At 58.4% G+C, this 27715-nt stretch overlaps 1 protein-coding gene across 2 annotated transcripts; it reads left to right on the plus strand.

Moving 5' to 3' along the window:
* The first annotated feature begins 390 nt into the window (after positions 1 to 390).
* Positions 391 to 27553, plus strand: FMNL1 (formin like 1). Of its 2 annotated transcripts, XM_025363124.1 has the most exons (27): positions 391 to 2498; positions 10858 to 10941; positions 12469 to 12582; positions 13303 to 13376; positions 13727 to 13810; positions 14150 to 14278; positions 16316 to 16424; positions 17494 to 17570; positions 17758 to 17851; positions 18857 to 18931; positions 19248 to 19358; positions 20775 to 20924; positions 21408 to 21509; positions 21661 to 21913; positions 22125 to 22415; positions 22610 to 22734; positions 23395 to 23597; positions 24043 to 24277; positions 24428 to 24496; positions 25069 to 25149; positions 25229 to 25358; positions 25503 to 25666; positions 25882 to 25983; positions 26128 to 26223; positions 26460 to 26580; positions 26755 to 26854; positions 27123 to 27551. In XM_025363124.1, exons 1-26 carry the CDS (start codon positions 2370 to 2372, stop codon positions 26844 to 26846), a joined length of 3294 nt encoding a protein of 1097 aa, XP_025218909.1. In that variant the 5' UTR covers positions 391 to 2369; the 3' UTR covers positions 26847 to 26854; positions 27123 to 27551. The 2 variants fall into 2 exon arrangements, with proteins under 2 accessions (XP_025218909.1, XP_025218910.1); XM_025363125.1 differs by lacking the exon at positions 26755 to 26854 and having other exon boundaries at positions 12469 to 12552; positions 27123 to 27553.
* The last annotated feature ends 162 nt before the right edge of the window (positions 27554 to 27715 follow it).

Genomic DNA, 27715 nt, shown 5'->3' on the forward strand with positions numbered 1-27715 from the left:
GGGCGGGGTGCCTCGTGCCTGTAATCCCAGCACTTTGGGAGGCTGAGGTAGGCAGATCACTTGAGGTCAGGAGTTTGAGAGCAGCTTGGTCAACATAGCAAAACCCCATCTCTACTAAAAGTACAAAAATGAGCTGGGTGTGGTAGCACACGCCTGTGGTCCCAGCTACTGAGGAGGCTGAGGCAGGATAATTGCTTGGACCTGTGAGGTGGAGGTTGCAGTGAGCTGAGACTGAGCCACTGCACTCCAGCCTGGGAGACAGCAAGAGACTCCATCTTAAAAGAAAAAAAATCTTCCACAACAGTTATCTTATAGAGACAAGAAGAAGAAAAAGAAGAGAGAAGAAAGAAGGAGAGAAGAAGAGGAAGAGGTCCTAGCTAATCTCAAGGGCAAGGACCCAAGGGCAAGGTTCTGGTCTGTCTGGGAGGGAGAATATGGCAGTGTTCAGGGAATGGGTCATTTTCCCTGCATGCCCAAGGAGAAGCCTGCTTTGACTCACCTTGGAGGTCCCTGGTCAGGCCACGAAACCAGTGATCACATCTCTCACCCATCTGGGGTGCTGGTGACCTTGGCAGCAGAAAGGCTTAAACCAGGTCAGCCTGGGGGAAGGGGCTGGCTCCTTCCAGGGTCTTCCTCCAGATTAGATGTCAACTTTCCATCTCTTACTTAAAGTCTCAGTGGCTCTGAATGTGAGGGCAGAAGGAGGAGGATGCTGTCAGGGGAGGGGACACTAATGGCTCCTGACCTGGCCTAGAGATAATCCAGGGCTCCTTCATCCAGCCCTCCCTCCTCAGTGCCCTGGAAGTGTAGGGAGGGGCCAGTTGGGGATCCCCACAAATTAAATGGGGAATGAGAGGAGTAACTGAAAGTCTCAAATTCAGGCTATAGATGGGACCCCAGCCCTTAGGTTGCTCCTCCATACTCTCCCATCCTACATGAGATGGGCAGTGAAGGGCCAGGACAGCAACTCCAAGCCAGTTTAGGTTTTGGAGGTAGACAGTGAGGAGGCTTGCTTCTGTCCTTTGTTAGTTGAGTGCCCTTGGACAGCTCACTTACCTACTCTCAGCCTCAGTTTCCCCATCTCTAAAATAAGGCTATCAATACCTACCTTCTCTGGCCATTGTCAGGATGAATGAAAGAGCTCTGGAAGTATTTCTGTAATTAGCTGACATCAGAGATTGTTATTCTCCAAGGTGAGAGGCCAGCCTAGATCCCTGGCGGGGACAGTGTCAAGATTCTTTTTCCCTCCTCTGCGGTGCCCGCTCCTTTTCCAGTCTTGCGGCTGGCTCTCATCCTCCTTTCCGCAACCCCCCAATCCTCCTTGGGACCACCTTGGCTGGCCCAGCTTCTCGCAACCTGCCCTATTCCATAGGTGCCCGCATTCTAAAACCTGTAGGGGTGCCCTGCACAGGCGCAAGGTTGGTAGAGGTGGGACAGGTGGCGGGGGTCTCCACTGGCCTGCGTCCGCGCCCCCCACCCTGTTTAGGAGTTCCTGTTTGGAGATGGCTCCCCCTGGTCCTCAGCTCGTCTCTGGGCTAAGCAGGGGAGGAGAGAAATAAAAGGTGGGGGGCCTGGAAGGGGGTTCCCACCTTCTCAGTCGGGGACCCGAGAGGGGGACGCAGCCCTGGTGCGCCAACGCTGCACCACCATGGGTCTCCGAGCCGTGCTCGCAGTCGCTGAGATCCTCGGTGCGGAGAAGATGTGCCCCTCGGATCCCCAGGCCGTGACCCCTTTCACCCAGACCCGGCCAATCCCTCGCTCCAGGCGAGCGGGAGAATGCGGTTCTAGGACCCGGAGGCGCAGCCGAGCGCGCCGCCGCCTCGGCCTCGCCTCGGTGGCCTCCCGCTCCGGCAGGTGAAGCGGCGCCGGCCGCCCCCTCTGCAGCAGGTGAAGCGGCTGGGCAGCCCCCTCCCCGCCCGCCATGGCTGCGGGGGTCCCCGGGCCGGCGCCCGGCGCTCGCCCCCTCCCTCCAGCCCGCCCCCCTGGGGCTGGGTGCGCGGCGGCGGCGGCGAACTGCGGTTTGCGCGCACGGGGAGCGACAGCAGAAGTTCGAAAATCGCCGAGGGGGGAGCCAGCGCCGCAGCTTCCTGCCCCCGGCCCAGCCCTCTGGCCCTGGCGGCCTGCAGCCTGACTTCCTCCCCCAACCCTGCAGCTCGCCGCCCGGTCCCTCGGACGGGGCCGCCCCGATGGGACGCCGCGCCCCGGCCCCTGCGCGCCGCTGAGCCGAGCGCCCCCCGCCGCCGAGACCCCCGCCGCCGCCGCCAGCCGCTGCCCCCTCGCCCCCGCCTGGGCCGGGAGCCTTGTCCCCGTCCCCCGGAAAGCTGGATTTCCGAGGCTGGAGGCGCCTGGCCGGCTGGGTGGGGACCACCATGGGCAACGCGGCCGGCAGCACCGAGCAGCCCGCCGGCCCCGCCGCGCCGCCCCCGAAGCAGCCCGCGCCTCCTAAGCAGCCGATGCCCGCGGCCGGAGAGCTGGAGGAGAGGTTCAACCGCGCCCTGGTGAGTGCGACCCGGAGGCGCGTCGGGCGCGGCCGGGGGGCGGCAGGGGCTGGGCGCGCGTCCCCGCCCCCGGGGACTCAGGTGCTGCTTGGAGATCCCCGGTCCGGCTGCTGCCCCCTCCAGGGGGTGGGAGCGACAGTGGCCTTTTTTTCAGAGTGACTTAGCACTGTCCCCCCAAAACTTTCTTCAGTAATCGCCCGATCTCCCTCCTTAAGACACCTCCACCCCAGCTGGGTTTAAAGGTCTAAACAAGTATGTCCTGTGAGGAAGTTGGGAGCGGGGCACGCACAGGGGTCCCGGTTCGCCCCCTTCCCCACTGCACGCAGGCCCAGCGCCCGGGCGCCGGTCTGGGGCATCTGCTTTTCTGTGTCTGGGGTCAAAGATGAAAGGTTACAACCTCCCGGGATCGGGAGACCTGCTGGAGGTGTTGGGTCCTGATTTGTTGGACGCCTGGGCTGCGGGGAGTCGGGTTATCGGCTCACGGCCCGGAGCTATCTGTGTTTCTCCCCCGCCATATGTCAGAGCCAGGGTGCCTGTGGCTCTTATCTTGGGGCATCCCTTCCAAGCCACTGAAGGGAGTAAGATGAGTGAGGGTAGGGTCAGGACGGGTGGGTCGCCCGGGCGAGGGGTGGAGCAAAATCTGGAACCACTCCCCACCGTCGCCTACCTGGGGAATTGGAGGGGGGGCGCTGGTGAATAGGCCTCTGGGGAGGGAACCGTCAGCTCAGGCCGAGCCTGGAAACAGTCAACATGTTCAGTGGGGTGGGGGTTCCAGAGCAGACTCAGGGGTCCCCAAGACCCTGCATGAGGCAGAAGTAGGGAGGGGAAGAGCGGCTCACCCTCCCTCCCCCCACCCCCCACCCCCATGCCCTGGCCCTGGCTCCCTCCTCTAACTCATTGCCTGGTGGCCTGCCTGCTGTCAGCCTTCCCTTGCTGGACGCTGGGTGACAGGCAAATGAGGCTGTGCCTTCTCCCAGATGCATTTCCCAGTCTGTGCAGACAGCCCTGCAGGTCTGAGGGTGGGGGTTCAACGGAGGCACAGGCCGCAGAGGGTGCTGGCTCAGTTGGTAGCCCTCCATCTCCTTGACATCATTTCCCCTCTCCTGGCCAGTCATTAGGCTGTCTAGATCCTCCGCTTGGCCCCAAAGGGTCGCCTCCTAACAGTTCTTGAAAATGTTGGCTTCTCTCTCCTCCCTAGAGAAGGCTGGGGGGAGTTTGGAGGAGCTATGGGGTGGTGAGGGATCCATCCTTGTGAAGACACCTTGCTTAATTAGAGGAGGGCAGGGACACTGAGGGACGCTTCATACCAGGCGGGTGCCTGACTTCTCCATCTCTCCACCTGCCCTGCTCCCCGCTCCCCAAGGACAGGACTTCACAAAGCTGAGCTGAGCAGATGGGGGAGGGGGAGAATGAGGAGACACAGTCTCTGGGGGCCATCTGGGGAGCCTGTGTTGGTGGTGGGTCCTTGGACCCCTGCCAACCTGGTTGGAGGGACATGGGTCTCTCTTTCCCCCAAGTGTGTGTCTATGGACCTCTTGGGGTGAGGTCCTGACCCCAATCTTCTGTTTAGCACGCTGATGGGGAGGAGCCCTGTGAATAATTCAGACCAGGGGAAAATCCACAAGTCAAATGGTGAGGTTCTGATGTGTATGTAAGACTTGTTTGCCCTGCTTGGATTTGTGGCTGTAACTGATTGGCAGAGTCTGACACTAAATGCCACTGGGAGTCCCTGAGTACCGGGATGTGGAGGGGGGACACCCACAGGTGGGCCAGAGAGGGTGTGCTGGTGGAGAAAGTGGAGGTGACTAGCAGAAATTTAGGGTAGCAGCACCCACCAGGGCTTACCCCCTACTGGGTGCCCAGGAACCCCAGTGTGTTTATACCTTCTTCCTGAGGTGGCTCAGCCTGTCTTTTATCCTGTGTGGGCAGGTTAAACCCAATCTAAGGACACTTGGCTAAGACCCTGGTTCCTCTCATTCCCCACCAGCAGGGGCATGAGGCTTGCCCCAGGGTAACAGCCTTGACCTCTGCCTGAGGCTGCCCAGGGCTAAAGAGCTGGTTCAACCCTCAGGTCTGGCAGTGGGTATCTCAGAGTGGGTCACTATCTGAACCCCCACCCTAACCACCATGGCCAGAGCTGAGTCCTGTCCTTGGTCAGTGTCTAAGAGGAGAAGAACCTTAGATTGCTGAGGGGTGGGCCCACTGCCATCAGTGGTCCCCACTCTCCATGGGAGAAGCACAGTCCTGCCCTCAGGGATTTGGTCCAGCAGCCCCAGGGAACCTCTTCCTTCCCATTTTGTCCCTAGTGGGGCGTAGGATCCTGAGACCCTAAACTCTCCTTCCTCTCCTGGCTGTGGGACCTCTCTTGTGGGTGAGGGATGTCCCCACTTACAGCCAGACAGGAGGTGCAGGGAGCCCTTCTCCCATGCAAGGGTGGGTGGTGGGGGGCTACCTTTCCAAGAAAGCTGTGAAAGAAAGGGGTGCCCCCTGCTTAAAATGGGGGTGGAGAGAAAGAGCAGGTTGAGCCAGGGTTTCCGGCTGCTGCCTTAGCAACAGCAGAGGAGCAATGGCTGCCCAGCCCCACCGGCCTGCTGCGATGGTGGGAACACCAGCCGGCGGGGCGCCAAGCTCTCGCCTCTCCCACGCCCATGCCCAAGGCTGGGTGTCTTCCAGCCCTTTCATGCCTTCCCCTGGGAGGCATGCAGGGTCAGGGACGGGGATGACAAGGCGACCTTTCCAGGCATGCCAGAAGAGCCACGCTTACACCTGGGCCTGGGACATCCCTGATCTGCCGGGCAGGGAGAATCCCATAACCTTGGGGCAGAGGGATCAAGGGAAGGTGTCAGGGGTGTTGTGCATGAGGCCAAGAGCCATGCTGGCACAGTAGCAGTGGAGAGGCATTTGCCTGATGGGTGTTTAGCTTGTGCCCAGGGGCCGGGGTGCCTGGCCAGGCTGTGTGGGCAGGTCAGGATGGCCCCATGTTGGGTTTGGGCCTGGAGTCCTGCTTGCAGCTGGGGCTCTTCCCTTCTCGGGCTGGCAGTAAAGGGCAGGAGGGACTGCAACTGAGGCACTGGCCCCCTGGCCACTCCCACCTCCGGGACGGGGCAGATGAAGTGTGGGGACACAGAGCCATGGGGTCGCTCAGGCCTTATGCCTCCCATTTGCAGGGCAGAGGATGTCAGGGGGGCTGCGGCCATGTGGTCTGATGTTGGGCTAGGCAGAGGAGAGGGGTGACAATCCCAGCAGGCAGGGCTGGCGCACATTAACCCTGGAAAGCCACGGATGTGGTGGGCATGACTCACAGTGACATCTGGGGCTGACAGGCAGAGAACTGGGTGAGATGGGCAGGAGCAGGTGCTCTCGGGGCCATCTCTGCCTTTTTCCTGGGAACACAGAGCCCTGGAAGGTGGCTTGGGTGGCCTTTGAGTGGGCGAGGGTTACTTATGGGAAAGGCAGGGGCGTTTCCTGAGCTTTGGGGTCATGATGTTTGGGGGCTGAGATTCATTTTTTTCATTACCTGCATGACTATGGACAAGTTACTTAACCTCTCTGAGCTGTAGTTTTCCTCATCTGTAAAAAGAGAATAACAATGGCATCTGCTGGCCTCCTAGGATTGTCGAGAGGGTGAAGTAGAGGACTTCGCACAGTGTCTGGCACAGAGCAGATGCTCAGTAGCCGCCCTCCACTGTGAGGAAGGGGATAAAGCTGGAGCTGATCTGGTCTTCTTCATCTCAGGGCCCATTCAGCGGAGGGAGCCCAGACCCTGCCTCTCCCCTCCCTCCACCTCCACTACCAAGAGCACCCAAGGTTGCTGTGCACTCCCCAGGAGCCCCAGATCCTTAGCTAGTGAGGGCCAGGCAACCTCCCCACCGTTATGCAGGTCACCAGCAGTGGGGCCCAGACCGAAAACTGCCTGGTGGCCGGAAACCGCCAGAGGGAGGGCCCACCTCTCCTGGAGGGTGGGGCAGCGGTGGTGCTAACGGTAGCAGTGTGTACATGGGAGGGGGAGGGGAGGCCTCCACTTCCCCCTGAGAGAGGGTGTGCTGGGGGGGGTTCCCCAGTGAGTAAGAGCTCGGTGTGGGCAACAACAGGAAGCGTGGGGCGCTGGGTGGCAGGAAGTGGGGCTGGCTGTTCCTGGTTCCTCAGATGGGGGACGTGGGCCAGGCTGTCTGCAGAAGACCCCTGGGGGCCAGGACCCACATTTCCCATTCCCCGGGTGCTCCTTCTTTGGAGGAAGCTGGGTCTTCCTTGCTAGCTTGCCACCAAGGCCACCCTGGGCAAGCACCTTAACCTCCTCGAGCCTCAGTTTCCCATTTGTGAGATAGGGATTATAACAGTATCTATTTTGTAGGCTTGTTGAGGTTTAAATGAGTTTTGATGTAAAGCGCTTAGAACGGCACTTAGCACGGAATGTTTGGGGATTGAGAGATTAATTCTGAGTTGAAGAAAAGTGTCTGGGGAACATTTGTTACTGTTACTATTGTCGGTGTTGTTTTTCTCCTACCAGCCCGGATGACATAGGTAGTGGCTTCCACCCTGCTTGCCCTTTTCCCAGCTGTGGGGACCCTTGAACTCTGATGGGAGAAACTGTTAGCTCTTTGGGTCCTCAGCACCTGATCCTAGGGCTAGGTCTCCTCATAGCTCTCCTGTAAGCCTGGAATTGCTTATAAGAGCTCCAGAAAATCTATATGCCAAAGTTCAAACAAGTGGGTAAAATCAATTGTGTTTGGAGATGCGCTGAGAGCACTACAACTAAGGCTGAGACCATATAGAGGTGGGCAGGTGGCAGGGAGATGGACGGGGGAGTGGGGGCTGGGGGACAGGCTCAGCTTCTGGGCCCATCGGGCTGAGGAACGCCTGTGGGGCTGGCCTGAGATGGGATTGATGTCCAAGTTCAGGGGTACCCTAGGGCTTGAAGGGCTAGGCCATAGGGAGAGATGGGCAGGTGGATTGGGACATAGGCTCCACTCAAACTGAAAGTGAAACCCTAGGGTGTGGCTGCATCCAGATGTGGACGCAGCCCCTTCAGCCTCCTGGGACACTGTCTCAGAAGTCAGCACTGGTGTGGGGGAGGTGGGGGAAGGGCTCTTAGCAGGGTCTTTTGGGGGCTGGCCTTAGGTGAGCAGATGCTGGGGGTCCCCTCTCACACCCAGGGCAGGGAGGGAGAAGAATGGTCCCCACACATTCTAATAGAAAGATATGGGGAATCAGTTCCTTTTCTCGGCCAACCCTAAAAGATGAATCCTGTCTCTTTCCTCATCTGACCCAAAGCACTAAAGGCAGCAGGGAAAGTAGCCTGAAGGCTAGTTAAGGTTTGGCCAAAGCCTTGGAGACAAGCCCGTGTTTCCGGATGTTTTCACAAACTTCTGCTCACTCTACCATCCCCCACCCTGGAGTCTTCCATGGACCCCTGCCCCTCCACCACTCCTGCCTCTGTGAAGTGCTTCTTCATATTGTTAGACCACTGAAGAGCTTTGTTAAATCCAAACTCAGCTTCTCACTGAGTGTTCCAGGAGCTCCTTGAGCGTGAGGCTCCGGGGAGGGAGTGCGCCCATTTGATGGAGGAGGAAGCTGAGGTCCAAAGGGGCAAAGAAGCTGTAGGGCTAGCTGGGCCCAGAGCCTGGGTCTTTGGAAGCCAGCTTCGGGTCCTCCATGTGGCAGCTCATCGCTGTCCCTCCCCACCCCTCTCAGGAGGCAGGTATCCTGCCCACCTGGACTGCCAGCCCCTCCCCTCCTACTTGAGCACTGTTAGCCAACTCTCCGTGTGTCCCCCAGCCCCCATCCCAGCTGCTTGCTGAAGGCCCTGGTCTGGGGGTCTGTTCCTGTTTTCAGGATGGCCTCACCCCACCCCGAGTGAGTGGCATCTGATGGCCCCTCTCCTACTCCCTGGAGTGCCCAGCTCCTCGGTGGGCACAGCCACAGCTGAGGAGCAGCTGCTAATTAGTGTTCGGCGCTGTCAGAGCTATTTTTGATTTCTGAGGCTAAATTTAGCCCGTCTGGCAGGCTGGCATGTGGGCCTGGGGGCCTGAGAAGGCCCAGGTGGGGAAGGGGCATGGGCGCCCTGCCCTCCACCACTGTTCAGACAGGTGCTCCAGGCCCCAGCAGAGGCTTCCCCTCCACAGTAACAACCAGGGGGCTCTCCTGGGGGAGTGGACCCGGGTGTTGGCTCAGAGTCAGCTCCAGGCTCAAAGCCAGCCCAGCTCTACTCTTACTGGCTTCATAACCTTGGGCAGGTCACTAAACTAATCTGTGCCTGCACCTGTGAGATGGGAATGTTAACGGTGCCAGCCATGGCAGTGAGGGTGGAAGGCGGTCGTCGGCACGCAGGGCTCGGAGCAGTGCCTTGCACAGTAGGCATTCTGGCGGAGCTGGCTACCTGACTGTTGGGGATGTCATTATGACTAGTTACTGCCTCTAGAAGTGCTGCTGGGGCCATTCCAGAACCAAAAAAGTCCCTGGGTGGGTGAGGGCCTGGGAGGATTCATGTGGGGAAGCGGCTGTCCCCTCTGTGACTCCGTGCTGGGCTCCGTCCCCTCACTCCCTGGCCGCCATCTCCGTCTTTTGTGCCCGCCATGGCTCCAGTTTCCCTGGCACTGCTGGCCCTGTCTCCCCTTTTTGTCCCTTTCTTCCACCTTGCTCCCACCTTGGCCCTGCCTCACCATTTGTCCCTGTGGGGTGGGGGTGACAGAGAGAGATCATCAGCAAGACGGATCAGAGAGAGAGACAGACAGATGGACAGAGACAGAGAGACAGAGAATGACCCCGCCTCCTTGGTACTCCTGGGCGATCTCCCCCTGCCCGCCCCCCCCCCAACCCTGCCCCTGTGGTAGCTGGAGCTGTCCTGGCCCTTGGAGGGCGGCGGGGAGGGCGGCCGATGAGACAGCGGTGGTTTCCTCAATCCAGGCTCACTTTCGCAATGGGGGAGAGGATGACGTACTCCCACCCCTCCAGCCGCTGGGGGCGGGGGGCCTGGTGGAGGGGCAGTTTCACCTCTCCAGTGGGGCCTGGCCGGAAAGCTTAAGCAATGGAGGCTGAGCGCACCCAGCTTCCTGTTGTCTGGGCCTGACCCGAGACAGTGATTTTGGGGGTAAGGTCTGGCTGGATCCCCAGAACGAGGCCTGGCACCCTGGAGAGGAAGCTGGCTGGGGAGCCTCAGGTGGGTGTGGCTCTCTGAGTGCTCCAGCTGTGGCCTCTCCTCAGAGCCACATGACTGAGGGTGTGGAGCGTGAACCACCATGGCTGGCAACAGGAGCCCTCGGGGGCTCCCACATCCCCGATGGAGACCCTTATTCAACTCAGAGCTCCTTGAGGGCAGGAATTGTCTGTTTGGGCTAGACATATAGAAGGCTCTCAATAACCTGGGGTTTACTAAATTGAAGGGAACTGGCCTCATCTTTTGGGTCTGTCAGGGAGACAAGCCAAGTCCGGGGGTCCAGAAGGCCCCTGGTGCTATTGACACCTGGTTGATTCTGCAGCCCGGGGCTGGCTGTAACCTGCTCTGTGGTGGCAGAGGCACCACACCCTTGTCATCTGTGGCCAGGGGAGGAGGAGGACCCACGCGGAGCTCTGTTGACCTTTCTCAGCTCCTGGGGGAGTCCCAGCTGGGCGGCCCACACCACAGACCCAGGGCATTGACTCTTCTCCCCAGTGCTGTGGTGGAGTGACCTTCCCCCCAAATCTCCCCACCCCTGAAGCTGTGATCTGGAACTCCCTGCCTGCTGACATGGCTGCCGTCAGCTCCCCCAGCCCTCTCCCTCCTTTCTCAGCTTTCTCCCCGAGATGGGAGGGGCTGGAGAGGGATGAGGAGAAGGCTGCTGTCCACCCTCCTTGCAGGAGGGTTTCTGGCATTCGTGAGGCACTGGTGCCCTAGGCCTGGTCTGTACACACGTGGGATCTGGTGGCACGTGGAGGTGGGACACTGGCAATAGGCCACACTTCGGCCTGACTGGTGATGGCTCCCCTGTTAGTTTCCCACCAGAATAGGGGAAGAGCTGATGCCCCAACAGGGAAACTGGAGCCCAGAAGTGTCTCAGGTCCCCAGAGAGGTAGGCTGACAACCCACACACCTGTCTCCACACCAGGCAGGCCAGGGAGGCGGTGTGGGGGGTGACACAGCGCAGGCAGACTCAAATTCAAATCCTGCTGTCCCTTCTAGCTGGTGTGCCCCGGGAAAGGTGCTCTGTCTCTCTTGGCTTTGGCTTTCTCTTTGGATAACACTACTTATCTCCTAGGGTCAGAGGATTCGGGGGGTGATGTACCTCCTGGGGAGCCAAGTGGGTTCCCCCAAATGCCCATTCTCCTCTCCCCACTTGTTGGGGCCCCAGGCTCAGGGGTCTTACTTTGTCCTCCCTCTCCCCAGAACTGCATGAACTTGCCCCCGGACAAAGTCCAGCTGCTGAGCCAGTATGACAACGAGAAGAAGTGGGAGCTCATCTGTGATCAGGTAGGTGCCAGCACTGCCCAGCCACCCCTTCCCTCCCACTGTCAGCACCCAGCCCTGACCAGGCTGGGGCTATGGGGAGAGGGGCACCGCCATACTGCCCATAGGACCAAGACTCTGCTCAGTGGCCAATGTAGCACACGGGGGAGGGTACTGGGGTCTGCAGGACTCCCGAATCCCCTTCTCTTGAACTCCCCAAAAGAACTTGTGAGTCATGAGCAGGGCCGGGTCAGCTTCAGAGGAGCTGGCAGGGCTGGTTCAGGGGCACTGGCCGGGGCAGCTGGGGCCTTGTCACTGTCACTGTCCTCCTTCTGAGCTTCCTGAGAAACCTCTCTGGACTGGGGAAGGGAGAGGGCAACCCTGGGGTTGGACATCTTCACCTGACCCCATGGGAGGGAGGGGGGAAGGGGCGGGAATTCCTGCCCTTTTACCTTGGGTCCAGAGGAGCTGCAGTCCACCAGCAACTCCCCAAGGCCAGCCACTTTGGACCCCTGCTTTGGTGCTCCGTCCAGGCGCCTGGGCTCACAGGTCACTCAGCTGCCCCCGCCTCTCCAGCTTCAAGGGCTGTGGTCAGCCATGGGCAGACCCTCTCCCAGCGCCAGGCTGGGTGGGGCTCGGCTACTGCAGGGATCCTGTGAAGGAGGGAGCTGCAGAGGCTGGGGGTGGGGAGGGAGCTGAGAGCCTCCCCTGGGAGCCAAGGCTGGGCCTTCGCCTCCTGCTAATGAAGCAGATGGCCTGGGCTGGCTGGGCAGCAGTCCAGGGGTAAGGGCTGGGCAGTGGGAAGAGGGTGGGGAGCTGCCCCTGGAGGCTCTGGGGCTGTGATAGGGGTCCCCTCGGAGCAGCACGGCCTGGCATCTCAGAGGCTGGGGGCTCAAAGGGCTGGAAGAAGTGAAAGTCTGAGGGGTGGCTTGGTGAATCTGAGGGGTTTGGGTTGGAAGGGTGGGGGCCCCTCTGGGGAGGGGGTCTTTGCTGTGGTCCCTGCCTCTTTTGTGTCAGTGGCCGCTGGAGCCTGCAGTGGGGTGGGGGAGTTAGGAATTGCATCGCTGAGCACAGGAGAGGAGCACACAGGGTCCTGCCAACGCAGGACTAACCCTGCATAGTCCACCCCAAAGCTGTGTCAGGGCTGTGGCCTGGGAGGCCATCCGGGAAGGGCAGACTAGGCCTAGGCTGGGGGTCTTTAAAGTGGCCCGATGCTAGCTGGGCATGGTGGTGCACACCTGTAGTCTCAGCTACCTGGGAGGCTGAGGTAGGAGGATCGCTTGAGCTGGGGAGTAGGAGGCTGCAGTGAACTATGATGGTGCCACAGCACTCCAGCCTGGACCACAGGGCAAGAAAAGAGAAAGATAACATAAAAGCAAAGAAAGTGGCTTGGTGGACTGTTTGGGTTTATACCTTTGGTATTTCAGAGGCGTCTTAAGCAAGCCTGGGACCTCAGATCAGAGCTGAGAATGGAACATTGGGACGAGAACTGGTCATTTGCCCTGGGGTAGCTCTGGTTGGTTTTCTGTACACCCCATTCCATCTCCCCAGGAGCGGTTTCAAGTCAAGAACCCCCCTGCAGCCTACATCCAGAAGCTGAAGAGTTATGTGGATACTGGTGGGGTCAGCCGAAAGGTAGCAGCTGATTGGATGTCCAACCTGGGGGTACATGTCTCCCCTCTTTTCTCTGTCCCTTTCCCCCACCTTTTCCAAGCTCTGGACAGCTGGAGTAACTGTGTGTACAGACTTTTCTATGTGCATGTGTGAGTGCATGTATGAGTATGTGTGTGTGTGTTCGTGTGTGTCTGTGTATTTATAGGAGACTAAGAGTGCCCTGGGCGTGCCCTTTAGACATTCCCCTGTGCATCCTGTGTGTGCTTACAGGGACACATTTTGTGTACTTATACTGTGTGTATACATATGTGCAGCCCATATGTCCATACGTAGGTGTGTGTGTATACTATGTGTGTATTTTGTCCACTTATGGATGTGTGTGTGTGTGCACCCTTGAGTCCGTCTACAGGAGAGAGAGAGAATGTGTGTGTGTCCATGTAGGGATGTGTGGACATCCTATGTTTGTATTTAGAGTGCATGTATACGGATGTTCATGTAGTGTGTGTGTGTGCACACACACCCTGCCTCTTTGAGTGTGTGCATGTATCAGGGGTGTGTGTACCCTGTGTGTCTGTGTATGGGGGAGCACACGCAGCCTGTGAGTTCTTATTCTGCTAGGCAGGTGTGTGGAGGTGGTGGGGGAGGCTGAGCATGAAAGGCCACTTGTGCCAGTCGGAGGAGGGTGGGCGCTGCTGCCTGCTGCCTCAGGACTTGGTGGGCCTGTGGGAGGCTGGGATCCACCCACCAGCCTTCCCTCTTCTCCGTCCCCAGTTTAAGAGGCGAGTTCAGGAGTCCACCCAGGTGCTTCGGGAGCTGGAGACCTCCCTGAGGACAAACCACATTGGGTGAGTGAGGGCTCAGATCTTCCTCTCTGGGACTAGGAAGGCTCTGCTTGCAGGCAGCCCCTGGAGCTTCCCCTTCCTACTCCCCTTGCCCCCCACACAGGGCTGTGCTTGTGGACCACCTCCTGGGGGTGTCCAGGACAGCTTCCCCTCCCTCTCCTGCCCATGCTCCGACTGGCACCTTGAGGCATGGCTGGGCTGTGGGACCCACCTAAGTCTCCCAGAATCCCCTGGTATCATTGGGTCTTTGGGGGTTGAAAGGGCACGCCAGGGGCCCTTGCTGTCCCTGTTCTGTGCCCGTCGGGGGCAGGACCTCCTTCCTCGCTGGAGCTCAGGGAGCCCTGTGCCCACAGGTGGGTGCAGGAGTTCCTCAACGAAGAGAACCGCGGCCTGGATGTGCTCCTCGAGTACCTGGCCTTTGCCCAGTGCTCTGTCACGTAAGCCTCCTGCCCCTAGGCCTCATGCCACTCCTCAGAGCTTTGACCCCCGTCTCCCTGCGTCTCACCCACTCCCCTGGCCAGTTCCAAGCCGGGCAGCCCGAGTCTACCCTGGAACCCTGCATTTGGCCTTGAGCGATGCCCCTTCCAGAAGCCTTTCCCTGACAGGGAGGGGTGGCCTCTCTTCCACCACAATGTTCAGCACAGTGCCAAGAACACAGCCTCCTCCTCCTGCTCCTTAGTCTCACCTGCAGGTCTGTCTCTCCTTGCGTTTCTTCTGCCCCCTCTTAAGTGGTCCTTGCAGTGTCGGCCTCCAGCCCCATTGCATCCTGTCCCCAGGTATGACATGGAGAGCACAGACAACGGGGCTTCCAACTCAGAGAAAAACAAGCCCCTGGAGCAGTCGGTGGAAGACCTCAGCAAGGCTCCGCCCTCCTCTGTGCCCAAAAGCCGCCACCTGACCATCAAGTATGTGGGCCACAAGGTGGGGTCGTGGGAGAACAGAGAATTCAGCCCCACACTGCTGCATCTAGCCAGCCCACCCAGGGCCCTTGGGGTTGGTGAGAGGGGTAGCCAAGCATTAGGGGTCAGAGTAAGGGACTCATACAGAGTTTGGGGCACCAGTATGTTAAGAAGCCATCAGGGGTGGGGCTGGGTGCCGTGGCTCATGCCTATAATCCCAGCACTTTGGGAGGCTGAGGTGGGCAGTTCATTTGAGGACAGGAGTTTGAGACCAGCCTAGCCAACATGATGAAACCCCATCTCTACTAAAATACAAAAATTAGCCGGGTGTGGTGGCGCACGCCTGTAATCCCAGCTACTCAGGAGGCTGAGGTGGGAGAATCGCTGAAGCCCAGGGGATGAATGACGCAGTGAGCCGAGATCGCGTCACTGCACTCCAGCCTGGGTGACGGAGTGAGACCCTGTCTAAAAAAAAAAAAAAAAAAAAAAAAAAAAGGAAAGAAAAAGAAAAAAGAAGCCATCAGGGGTGGGCACCTAGAAGTTGGAGTCTGGATGGGTCTGGGATAAGAAGGGAGCTTCTGGGTTGGTGGGACCCCTCTTGTATGCATCTAATCCCCTGTTTTCTCCCATGCGGCCTCCAGGTGTCCCCCTTCTCCCCGGTACGTAGCCACCTAGGGGCAGGTGCATGCCTGGCTGACTCCTTCCCAGGGTGGTGGCGGGGTAGGATGAGGTATTCAGCTGATGTCCCTGGGTTCAGTACTGTGGCTGGGTCCCTCCATCCTAACATGGGCATCTTGCTGGGAGGCAGGAAGCAGGCAGTAGATTGACCCTAGAGCATCTTGTGGATCCCCAGCTTCCTACTTTGGGTCTAGGGGGTTGATTGCATATTAAGCCTCAAACTTTCACAATATGTTATTTGTCCATTCATGCAATTATGCATTCAACAAACATTTATTTTTTAGCACTTAGTATGTATGAGATGTGTGGCAGGTGCCCAGGAGACAGGTCACTCTGCCCTCAGTGACCCACAGTCTAAGTGGGGGACAATTTAGTGTGACAGGCTGTCATGGAATTGTGCCTGGGAGCCCTGAGAAGGGAGGTGGCCGCCACTTGGGGCATCAGGAAGGCTTCCCAGAAAAGGTGACACTGGCACTATGTCTCACAGACAGATACAGGCTTTATAGGCAGCCATGGGAACAGGGAAGGGCATTCCAGGCAGAAGGAACAGCATGAACAAAAACTCTGACATATTAGCACAATGACGGGAAAGGGTGATGTGGCAGAAGCGGGTGAAGGCAGGGCCTCCCGCTGTTACTGGGAATGTGATAGAATCGTCAGGGAGACTGACATGTGGAAGTCCGGGTCGGCAGTTCTGCAACAATGAAAACATCACACATTTGTTGGCGAAGAATAAGGGAGTACAGTCATATAGCACTTACTATGTGCCAGGCACTGTTCTAAGCCCATTTCATAGTCCCAACAACTCTGACAGGAAGCTACTATTATTAGCATTCCTATTCTAGAAGCGAGGAAAGTGAGGGACAGGGAGATTAAGTGACTCGTCTAGTAAATGGTGAGCTGGGATGCTCCTGAACCCTGACGGCGTGAATTCAGATCCGCCTCTCACATTGGAAGATGAGCCCAAGTGGCCATGAGCGCCACCTTGTGGTGATCCTTCCCATGTTTCTTCCTTCTGTAGGCTCTCCCCCTACCAAGCCCCTGGGAAGTGTCTTTGCTTCCCGTGACCCCCATCCTCCAAGCATGCCAGACCCCAGGTCTAGCTTCCGTGACCCCCATCCTCCAAGCATGCCAGACTCCAGGTCTAGCTTCCGTGTCCCCCATCCTCCAAGCATGCCAGACCCCAGGTCTAAGGACTGAGGAAGCCTGCCTCCCTTCAGCCAGCCTCTTTGGTTGGGTAGACGGGATGTGGTGCCGTCAGGTTCCATATGTACCTCCTCTTACCCCAGAGGCCATCTGAATGGTGGGGGAACAGGAAGCTGGGGCTCACTCTGACCCCTGCTGCCTCCTCCACACCCCACGCAGGCTGACCCCCGCCCACAGCAGGAAGGCCCTGCGGAATTCCCGCATCGTTAGCCAGAAGGACGACGTCCACGTCTGCATTATGTGCCTGCGTGCCATCATGAACTACCAGGTCAGCCGGGGGGTGTGGGACTGGGGGACTAGAGAGCCCAGCCTGTCCTCACTGGGGGCTACACAAGCTGCCAAGGCTCTGGGATCCACTGTCCCTTTACCCTGTGCTGTGCTGGGGAACTTGTGCATCTGGGCTGTTGGCTCGGACTTTTAAGGCTGATGCGTCTTGAGGGGAAGCCCATGTTTTTGCTGCCTCTGTCAGGTTCTCTGAGTACCCCTGCCCATGGCTGGGACATGAAGGAGCCTCACGTAGGGACAGGGCACACCTACCAAGAAGGGCTGGACAGAGGGCCAGGGGAGAACAGTCTCAGGTCAATTCATTTGAAGGTCTGATGGGTGAAGCCGGGCCCTCCTTTACTTAGCCAGCCTTTAAGACAGCTTCACGGTGTCCAAGGTGTGTGATGCTGGCTTTTGGAAACACAAAGGTATTTTAAAAAGAGGCCAGGTGCAGTGGCTCATGTCTGTAATCCCAGCACTTTGGGAGGCCAAAGCGGGAGGATTGCTTGAACCCAGGAATTCGAGATCAGCCTGGGCAACATACCGAAACCCCATCTCTATGAAAATAAAAAAATAAAAAATAAATAAAGAGAGGCCAGGTGTGGTGGCTCATGTCTGTAATCCCAGCACTTCGGGAGGCCAAGGCGGGCAGATCACCTGAGGTCAGGAGTTTGAGAACAGCCTGGCCAATATGGCGAAACCCCGTCTCTACTGAAAGAAATACAAAAAAAATTAGCTGGGGGTGTGGCAGGTGCCTGTAATCCCACCTACATGGGAAGCTGAGGCAGGAGAATCACTTGAACCTGGGAGGCAGAGGTTGTGGTGAGCTGAGATGGCACCACTGCACTCCAGCCTGGGTGACAGAGGGAAACTCCATCTTGTAAAAAAAAAAAAAGAGAGAGAGAGAAACAAGGCCAGGTTTTGGTGGCCACAGAAGAAGTTGCAGTTGGATATGAAGAACTTCCTAAACTCGAGGGCAGTTAAAGATCAGTGTGGCGTGGCACTGACTCTGCTGGGGTGCCTGAAGTCCTGGGGTCCCTTCCTGGAGACACTGACTTCTCCTCTCTCCCCAGTCTGGCTTCAGCCTTGTCATGAACCACCCAGCCTGTGTCAATGAGATTGCTCTGAGCCTCAACAACAAGAACCCCAGGTGAGGTCCAGGCCCCAAACCTTTCCCATATCTAGAATCTTCTCCTACTTAGCCCCTTGCTTACTCTGTCCTCCAGGTCTCAGAGGCTCATTCCGCACCCGCTATGCTCCTCCTAGCCAGGCCTGTGCCCACCCTTGCTGCGGGTCCTGCCTGTTCTTAAGGGACAACCTGCCCCTTCTCTCTCTAGAACCAAGGCTCTGGTGCTGGAGCTGCTGGCGGCCGTGTGCTTGGTGCGGGGAGGACATGACATCATCCTTGCAGCCTTTGACAACTTCAAGGAGGTACCGGAGTCCCTCACCCAAACATGCACTTCCCCCTATGGTGTTGCTTGGAGTCTTGTTGTTGGCAGCTGTGGCCTTTGGTGGAGGCAGCTGGGGACACTGGGTGGGCATTTGGGGAACGCCCAAAAGTTGAAGTTGAGCCACATCACTGGCTTAACAATCTGGGATGGGGAAGTTCTGAATGGAAGGTGCAGGGTCAGGTAAAGGCACCACCTGGGTGGGGGCAGGGACGACTACAGGGACCTGCTGAACCTCTGACTCAGCCTTGCCAGATTCAAACTAGCCTTGGTTCATACCTTCAGGAGTTGTGGACTCTGGCTAACAGGCTTGCAAGAAGTAGATGTGTGGGGATGCATAAGATGCAGAACATATCTTCATTCATTCATTCGTTTAATGAATATTTATTGAGTGCCTAGTATGTGTGAGGAACAGGGCACCTGGGGCACATCAGTGAACAAAGGAAACCAGACAGGAAAGGACAGAAACGATATAAATTACATAGTATGTTAGGAAATGATAAATGCTGTGAGAAAAAAGCCAGCAATGTTGCAGAGGGAGGGGGACAACATACTGAAACCCCATCTCTATGAAAATAAAAAAATAAAAAATAAAGAGAGGCCAGGTGTGGTGGCTCATGTCTGCAATCCCAGCACCCTGGCTGCAGGGTGGTCAGGGAAGGCCTCACTGAGAAGTGAGATTTGAGCAAAGCTGTGAAGGAAGCAAGGTACTTGGTGTGGAAGTGAGGGCTGTCCAGGGAGTTGGAACAGTAAGTGCAAAGGCCCTGGGGTGGGAATGTGCCAGGATGCCAGTGTGGCTGGAGTGGAAAAAGTGAGGGGGAGTGGGAGATTGAGAGAGAGTGGAGGTTTTGAGCAGAAGAGTGACGTGGCTCAACTTCGAATTAACTGGAAAGGAGCCTGTTGAATTAACTGGAACAGGTGTGGCAGCCAGAAGGTAGCTTAGGACGTGTGTCACTGGGCCTCAGTGAGAGCCATTCCCTTTACCCAGGTGTGTGGGGAGCAGCACCGCTTTGAAAAGCTGATGGAATATTTCCGGAATGAGGACAGCAACATCGACTTCATGGTGAGCTGAGGAGCCCAGCAGCCTGAGGCCTGGGCCAGGCCCTCTTGGGTGCACGGAGCAGCTAGGGTCCTGGGTGCTGGGCAATGGGCTCTGCCCCAGCAAAGCATAAAGACTGAGCGGTCAGTAGGGGAAGGGTGGATGTTGGCAGGGGGCTGGATTGAGGGAACATGGAGGTGAAATGTTGGGCAGGCCAAGGCTGGGAGTTAGTGGAGTGAGAACTGTGGAGAAGGAGGGAGGCTTGGGGTAAGTGGAGGTGGAAGGCACTGAGCAACGCCACCTAGAGGATCATAGATCTGCCCATGTCTCTGGCTCCCAGGTGGCCTGCATGCAGTTCATCAACATTGTGGTACACTCGGTGGAGAACATGAACTTCCGTGTCTTCCTGCAATATGAGTTCACCCACTTGGGCCTGGACCTGTACTTGGAGGTAAGCCCTGTACTGCCCCCCAGACTTAACTGCCTGCCCACTGCAGAGTATGGCTGAGTGGTTAGCGGCACAGGTGCTGGGGTCAGGCAGACCTGGGTTTAAATCCTGGCCCTGCCATTTCCTGCCATGTGACCTTGGATAGGTCTCTTCCTCTCTCTGAGTATCAGTTTTGCCATCTGTCAAATAGGAGAATCATAGAAGATAATCTTGACTCTAAATGCATAGACCAGTGCCTGGCACATACCAGGCCCCCAGTCTGTGGAATTATTTTTACAGGCACCAGAATAGGTCAAGGTGGCCCAGGGTCTGGCTCTGGGAGCACCAGCCTCAGACAGGTGCTCTGACTCCAGGACGTAATGGGGAATCCAGAGATACAGGGTGGAAGCAGGAGTTGGCTCATGCTGGATGGGCCCAGGACATGGAGAAGTTCCTTGCCCTGGGGAAGGTGGGCAGAGCAGCTTGGTGCTTCCTGGCCCAGCCTGAGCAGAGAAGCTGCAGCTCCTTCTCTGCTTCTTTTAGGAGGTTTCCTGGAGGAGCGGGGCTTTCGGGGTTGGATTTTTGAAAGCCAGGATTAAGAAAAAGTAGAGAGCAGACTGGCGGGGGGTCTATCCATACAATGGAATATTATTCAGCTACAAGAAGGAATGAAGTGTTGACACATGCTACAACATGGGTTAGCCTTGCAAACATGCTAGGTGAAAGAAGCCAGACACAAAAGGTCACACACTCTATGATTGCTGCTTCTTTTTTTTTTTTTTGAGACGGAGTCTTGCTCTGTCGCCCAGGCTAGAGTGCAGTGACACGATCTTGGCTCACTGCAATCTCCACCTCCCAGGTTCAAGTGATTTTTCCAGTCTCCCGAGTAGCTGGGATTACAGGCACCTGCCACCATACCTGGTTAATTTTTGTATTTTTGGTAGAGACAGGGGTTTCACCATGTTGGCCAGGTTTGTCTTGAACTCCTGACCTTAGGTGATCCGCCTGCCTCAGCCTCCCACAGTGCTGGGATTACAGGTGTGAGCCACCTCGCCTGGCTTTCTATGATTGCTTCATATGAAATGTCCAGAATGGGTAAATCCATAAAGATGGAAAGTAGATTAGTGGTTGCCAGGGACTGGGGGAGGAGAGAATGGCAAGTTACTGCTGACGCCTGTGGGGTTTCTTTTTGGGCTGATGACAATGTTCTGGAATTAGATAATGGTGATGGTTGCACAACCTTGTGGCTATACTAAGAATGACTGAATTGTATACTTTAAAATGGATTTTATGATATGTGAATTATATCTTAAAAAATAAAGAAAAAGTGGGCTAGGGCTCAGGCCCCTTCCTCTGGGTGGCAGTGGTGGTGGGGGGTTTGGAAAGACTCCCTCCACACGCACACCAGGCCTCACCCTGCTCCTTCCATCTGGGGGACAGAGGCTTCGGCTTACCGAGAGTGACAAGCTGCAGGTGCAGATCCAGGCGTACCTGGACAATGTTTTTGATGTGGGGGCGCTACTGGAGGACACAGAGACCAAGAACGCTGTGCTGGAGCACATGGAGGAACTGCAGGAGCAGGTGGCGCTGGTGAGAGTGGGTCCTGACCCCAGCCTGGCACATCAGAGGCCCACAGGGCACACGCAGGCATGGGCACTGGGCAGCAGTGTTCTAGTTGTGCATTGGACGTGCTGCCTGCCTGGCCCCAGAGCCTGGCCTGAATCCAAAGCCTGAATCTGTTGGGTGTCTTTCTCAATGAGTGTGGGTGAGTGCCCTCACTGACAGGCCCCTCCTCTACCCAGGCTCAGTCCCCAGATGAACTGAACTGGGTGCCTGGGGCCCCTCCCAGCTCAGTCTCCTCCTCTCCCTCCACCTCCCGCATCACTGGTACCTTGGTTTCCTCTCCTTATTTGCTTGGGTTCGAGTGCCAGGCTCGGCCCACCCTTGGCACCTGGCTGAGCGGATCTGGGAGCCTCCCCCAGTCTTCTAGGCAGGCATGCCTGATGCCGCCCCCTCACCGGCGGTGCCAGTGCCGGGCTGCGGGTCGGGGCTCACCATGTGCCGGTGCTACAGCTGACAGAGCGGCTTCGGGACGCGGAGAACGAATCCATGGCCAAGATTGCAGAACTGGAAAAACAGCTAAGCCAGGCGCGCAAGGAGTTGGAGACCCTGCGGGTGAGGCTGGGGCGGGTGGTGGGCCGGGCACCCAAGAACAGGCCAGCTTCGGCTTCTAGGCTTGACATCTCCCTCCACCCCGGGAAGAGGATGGGGATTTGGTGCCAAGGAGCCTGCTGGTGGGCACTGACCCCTCCCGTGGGGTTCGCAGGAGCGCTTCAGCGAATCGACCGCCATGGGCGCCTCCAGGCGTCCCCCCGAGCCTGAGAAAGCACCTCCCGCTGCCCCGACGCGGCCCTCGGCCTTGGAGCTGAAGGTGGAGGAGCTGGAGGAGAAGGGGTTAATCCGTATCCTGCGGGGGCCGGGGGATGCTGTCTCCATCGAGATCCTCCCCGTCGCTGTGGCAACTCCAAGCGGCGGTGATGCTCCGACTCCGGGGGTGCTGACCGGCTCCCCCAGCCCAGGTGCGCAGGAGCTTCAGGCTGGCGGGGATGCGGGGCATGGTCTGGAGGGGAGCCCAGGGGCATCTGTGGCGGGCAGAGTTGGGCGAGGGAGGTTTGGATTGTAGGCTCGGCTCAGGTAGGAGCGCATGCGTAGAGCGGGGAGGCGGAGAGGACCCCACCCAGGCCAAGGAGCTGACTCGCGCCTCCCCCCGCCCCGCCCTCGCTGGCTCAGATCTCGCACCTGCAGCGGAGCCGGCTCCCGGAGCAGCGCCGCCGCCGCCGCCGCCCCCACTGCCCGGCCTCCCCTCCCCGCAGGAAGCCCCGCCCTCGGCGCCCCCACAGGCCCCGCCTCTCCCTGGCAGCCTGGAGCCCCCGCCGGCGCCGCCGCTGCCCGGAGACCTTCCGCCCCCACCCCCGCCACCGCCACCACCTCCGGGCACTGACGGGCCGGTGCCTCCGCCGCCGCCGCCTCCGGGAGGTCCTCCTGATGCCTTAGGAAGACGCGACTTAGAATTGGGCCCAGGTAAGTGGAGTGGACCACCTTGGGCCCGGGGCTTGGGGGAGATGGAGGGAGGGACCTGGGCCTCAGTGTCCTCCAGAGTCTTCTGCCTAGGGGCTCCTGCTGCCTCCTGGCTGGCCCATCAGCCCTCCCTGGGCCCAGGTTCCCTCCAGTACCCACAGTGCTCACCACTCCTCCCAAACCCCCGCCCGTCCCAGGAGTGAAGGCCAAGAAGCCCATCCAGACCAAGTTCCGAATGCCCCTCTTGAACTGGGTGGCACTGAAACCCAGCCAGATCACTGGCACCGTCTTCACAGAGCTCAATGATGAGAAGGTGCTGCAGGTGAGTGGCCCTGCCTGGCTCCGCATATGGGCACTGGAGTAAGAGGGGAGTTGCCTGGATCAGGCTGGGCACTGGGGGTAGTCGTTTTCTCCAAGTCATTTCACAGATGAGCTGGGGGAGGCCCAGGGATGGGCATTAAGCCAGACTGGACCCATACCTCTAACAGGCAGAATCCTGCCTTCCCAAACGCCTTCCCCTCCATCCCTGCAGAGGGGTGCATCCCCCCCATCCCACTCCTTCTGCCTCCAGGCCTCTTTCCTCCCACTTTCCCACAGGCAGCCAAGGCTTCAGCCCTCCTGATTCCACTTCCAGTTTTCCAAAAGGATGTGTTCTCTTGCCTGTAGGCCATTGTTGCCATTGTTCCATTCTGTTCCCTCCGCTGGAATGTCCTTTCCTTTCTCCTTTTTACCACTGGCCAGTTCAGCTCTTCCTTTAGCTGTCCTGGCCCCAAGTCTGGGTGCCCCCTGTTAGGCGGCCCTCCTCCTCCAGGCTCCCTGGGCTTCCCCTGTGCCTCCCATCAGGGCCTGTGGTCAGGCTGGGTTACTGGTTCTTTGCTGGTGGCCTGGTCAGGGCCAGATGGGTGGCTCTAGCACTGTGCTCAGCCAGGAGAGTGCCAGACCCCGCCCCACCCAGCCCCACCTCCTCACCGTGTACCCTCAGGAGCTGGACATGAGTGACTTTGAGGAACAGTTCAAGACCAAGTCCCAAGGCCCCAGCCTGGACCTCAGCACTCTCAAGAGTAAGGCAGCCCAGAAGGCCCCCAGCAAGGCAACACTCATTGAGGCAAACCGGGCCAAGAACTTGGCCATCACCCTGCGGAAGGGCAACCTGGGGGCCGAGCGCATCTGCCAAGCCATTGAGGCGTGAGTGTCCCTGCCCCGGACTTGTGGGCAGTCTGGCCCCTCTGCTAGGCTGGGGTTGTCAGGCAGATCCTAGTAAAAGAGCCTCAATGGTGAACTCTTTCATCAAGCTTCATACCAACCTGGTCCAGGAACCTTGTCCCCATTTTCAGGTGGAGAAAACTGAGTCCATGCCTAAATTAGGATGTCCCACTTCCTCCCTGCCTCTTTGCCTAGCTGTGAGCACCCAGGCTATGGGATTTACAGCTGGGCGTCTTCCACTGATGTATGATGGGGACCCCGGCTCTCCGGTTCCCAGTTTCTCTGGATTCCTACCTCTTGCTCTCTGAAGCTGTTGGCAAATAGAAAATACTGAAATTCATTTATTCAATCAAGGCAGGGGTGGCCCTGCTCCCAGGGACTGGTGGGTATGGATGATGCCCACTCTCCCCTCTCCTCCCTCCCACAGGTACGACCTGCAGGCTCTGGGCCTGGACTTCCTGGAGCTGCTGATGCGCTTCCTGCCCACAGAGTATGAGCGCAGCCTCATCGCCCGCTTTGAGCGGGAGCAGCGGCCGATGGAGGAGCTGTCGGAGGAGGACTGCTTCATGCTACACTTCAGCCGCATCCCGCGCCTGCCGGAGCGCATGACCACACTCACCTTCCTGGGCAACTTCCCAGACACAGCCCAGCTGCTCATGCCGGTGTGGGCGGAGCGGGCAGGGCGGTGTGGCTTGGGTGGGGATGGGCAGAAGGCACCTCCCAGCCTGGGCTGCAGCAGGGAATCTGGGAGTACTTGAGCCTCCAGATGGAGGAGGCCCCAACTTATCTTACCTCCCCCATCCTACCCCTAGCAACTGAATGCCATCATTGCAGCCTCAATGTCCATCAAGTCCTCTGACAAACTCCGCCAGATCCTGGAGGTGAGGGGCCAGGAGGTGGGGCCCACCCTTGCCTGTTCTGGATAGTGTGAGGGGGAGACCCAGGCCCTGCCCACCTGCAATGCAACAAAGATAACGTTCCCACTTCTCATGTACATGCTGAGAAGGACAGATCTAAGGGGGGTGGTGAATGGGAAGGGGTACAGCAGCCGTGTCTGTAGCAGCTCACCTGGGACCCTGCTGGAGGGCTCAGTCCCCTTTAGCGTTGATCTGTGAGCAATGTCACCTGCTCAGTGGAGGGCCCAGGAACCAGTAGAAATGGCTGGTGGAAAGGCAGTGACCACACAGCCTAGGAGGGGATGCTGGCAACAAGTTTTGGGTTGGACTAGCAGAGGACAAAATTGGGTGTGCCCATGGTGTTAACTCTGCACATGTGTGAGACCTGTGTGTACACACGTACATGCGCTGTGAATCTGAGGGGCCTGTGCAGGAGTACAGTAGGGGCTGAGTGTGTGGGGCCTGCTCCTTGCCACCTCTTCTCCTCCTTGTGCAATATATTTAAGCAGTGTCCTCAGCCCTGGCATTCTGCTGAGCCTTTCCCCTGCCTCTCCCAGATCGTCCTGGCCTTTGGCAACTACATGAACAGTAGCAAGCGTGGCGCAGCTTATGGCTTCAGGCTCCAGAGCCTGGATGCGGTGAGGAGGGGACCCTGGCTTGGGGGCTGGGGCTGGGGACTGGCTAGTGGCCTGTGGCTTACAACAGGTCCTTGTGCAGCTGTTGGAGATGAAGTCGACTGACCGCAAGCAGACGCTGCTGCACTACCTGGTGAAGGTCATTGCTGAGAAGTACCCGCAACTCACAGGCTTCCACAGCGACCTGCACTTCCTGGACAAGGCAGGCTCAGGTAGGGGGTATATAGGTCCTTGGGTGCGGGGAGGGGCCGTGGGCTGGGGTAGGTTGGGAGAAAGCTAGGTGGCCACAGGATATAATTGGTGGGAGGACTGCCTCTCCGATTCACTGACCTGATACTGCCCCATCCCTGGCCCAGTGTCCCTGGACAGTGTCCTGGCAGACGTGCGCTCCCTGCAGCGAGGCCTAGAGTTGACACAGAGGGAGTTTGTGCGGCAGGATGACTGCGTGGTGCTCAAGGAGTTCCTGAGGGCCAACTCGCCCACCATGGACAAGCTGCTAGCAGACAGCAAGACGGCTCAGGTGTGCCAGGGCTGGCCTCACCTGGAGGTGGGGGATGTAGGAGCACTAGGTAGCCCAGCCTGGAGGGGTGTGGCTGTAGCTGGGACCCCTTGGGGGGATGCAGCAGGAACGAGGGGCCACCCTGCCTGGGAGAAGCTGAGATCAGGTGGCCAGTGTCCTGGGGGGCACAGGCTGTGAGAGGTCTAAGCTGGGGGGCTGACAGGCTGTGCCCGCAGGAGGCCTTTGAGTCCGTGGTGGAATACTTCGGAGAGAACCCCAAGACCACATCCCCAGGCCTGTTCTTCTCCCTCTTTAGCCGCTTCGTTAAGGCCTACAAGGTATTCGGGACTGGGGCAGGCTGGGAACCCTGTAGGGCACTGAAGCCTTTCCACTGGGCAGCGGAGGGGTGGGACTGCTTCTGTTTAGGGGGTGGGTAGGGCAGTAGGGAGGGCCACCCTCATGGAGACTGCCTTGGCCTGCAGAAAGCTGAGCAGGAGGTGGCACAGTGGAAAAAAGAAGCCGCTGCCCAGGAGGCAGGCGTTGATACCCTGGGCAAAGGGGAGCCCCCAGCACACAAGGTAGGCCGCTGCTCCTGGGCTTGGTACTGGGCCGCAGGGATGCATGGCATCTCATCACCCTCTGGTGTCACCCCCACACCCTCACTGTTACAGACGGACCCTGCCCCAGGAGCCTGGGATGCGAAAGGGTTCTTTCTGCTCAAGCCAGCTGTCCTTGCTGTGGGGGACCAGGCAGATATTCCAGGGTTTTGGTGGTGGGGAGGCCTCCTGGAGCTGGAGCTATAAATTCCCCCTAGTCACCGCCAAAGGCCCGGCGGGCACAGATGGACCTAATCTCTGAGCTGAAACGGAAGCAGCAGAAGGAGCCACTCATTTATGAGAGCGACCGTGACGGGGCCATTGAAGACATCATCACAGGTAAGGGCTTGGCCAGGCCTTGGTCTTATTCTCAGCCTATCCTTCTATGCTGTCTTCTGACCCAATCCCCTACCCTCTGGCGGACTGGCTGCCACACTGCTTCTTGCTACCTTTTCTGTTTTTCTTTCCTTTTTCCTTTCTCTACTCTCCTTCACCCGCCCCACCCCCACTCAGTGATCAAGACGGTGCCCTTCACGGCCCGTACCGGCAAGCGGACATCCCGGCTCCTCTGTGAGGCCAGCCTGGGAGAAGAGATGCCCCTCTAGCCCCTCAGGTACCCAGATGACCTGGCCTCCGATCCCACGCTGCCCACAGCCCCCGGGACCCTTGGGGGAACTGAGGCATGCTGCCTTCTCCTGGGCCAGTGGATGGCTGGGATGTGATTTGCCGTTGGGGGCGGGGGCGGGTCTGGCATACATAAACGGTACCCCTGCCATGTGCACACAATCTGAGTCCTTAGGAGGGTATGGTTGTGCCCTGGAGCCATGCTCCCAGCTCTGGGCAGACTCCTAAAGGGTAAATGTGTCTCCTTCGGCTGCCAGATCTGCGGAACCAGCCCTACATCCGCGCAGACACAGGCCGCCGCAGTGCCCGCCGGCGTCCCCCAGGCCCCCCACTGCAGGTCACGTCCGACCTCTCGCTGTAGCCGCTATTTCTGCAGGTGGATTCTGCAAGGGTGTGGGGCCGTGGACAGGCTGAGGCTCAAGGAAGGTGGTCCTCAGCTCGGCTGGCCGGGCAGCCCCTCCTCCGCTGTGGCCCGCCTCAAACGGGCTGGTGCATCCTCCTCTTGCCACAGAGGGCAAATGCTGCTTGCAGCACCCACCCCAAAGCCCCCTCCAAATAGCCATACTTAGCCTCAGCAGGAGCCTGGCCTGTAACTTATAAAGTGCACCTCGCCCCCGCAAGCCCCAGCCCCGAGGACCGTCCATGGACCTTATTTTTATACGAGATTAATAAAGATGTTTGCAAAAGATACGCGTTGGCTCAATGCTCGCCGCAGCCTGTTTGGCTCAGCAAACGCTTTACTTGTACAAGCTCTTCATAGCAGGCCTCTGCAAACCAGCGGGCGCCTGGGAGAAAGGCTGCTGCTTTACTAGAGTTGGCGGCGAGGGAGCCCGGTTTGAGGGGACGGAGG

Source organism: Theropithecus gelada, chromosome 16 (genome assembly GCF_003255815.1).
Source record: "Theropithecus gelada isolate Dixy chromosome 16, Tgel_1.0, whole genome shotgun sequence".
Lineage (NCBI taxonomy): Eukaryota > Metazoa > Chordata > Mammalia > Primates > Cercopithecidae > Theropithecus > Theropithecus gelada.

Bases quoted from the DNA above. Each gene is read 5' to 3' on its own strand.
- FMNL1 (XM_025363124.1), top strand. From the start codon at position 2,370: ATGGGCAACGCGGCCGGCAGCACCGAGCAGCCCGCCGGCCCCGCCGCG. The intron at 25,359-25,502 runs GTAGGGGGTATA...TCCCTGGCCCAG, and splicing joins CCTGGACAAGGCAGGCTCAG to TGTCCCTGGACAGTGTCCTG. The intron at 26,224-26,459 runs GTAGGCCGCTGC...AATTCCCCCTAG, and splicing joins GGGAGCCCCCAGCACACAAG to TCACCGCCAAAGGCCCGGCG.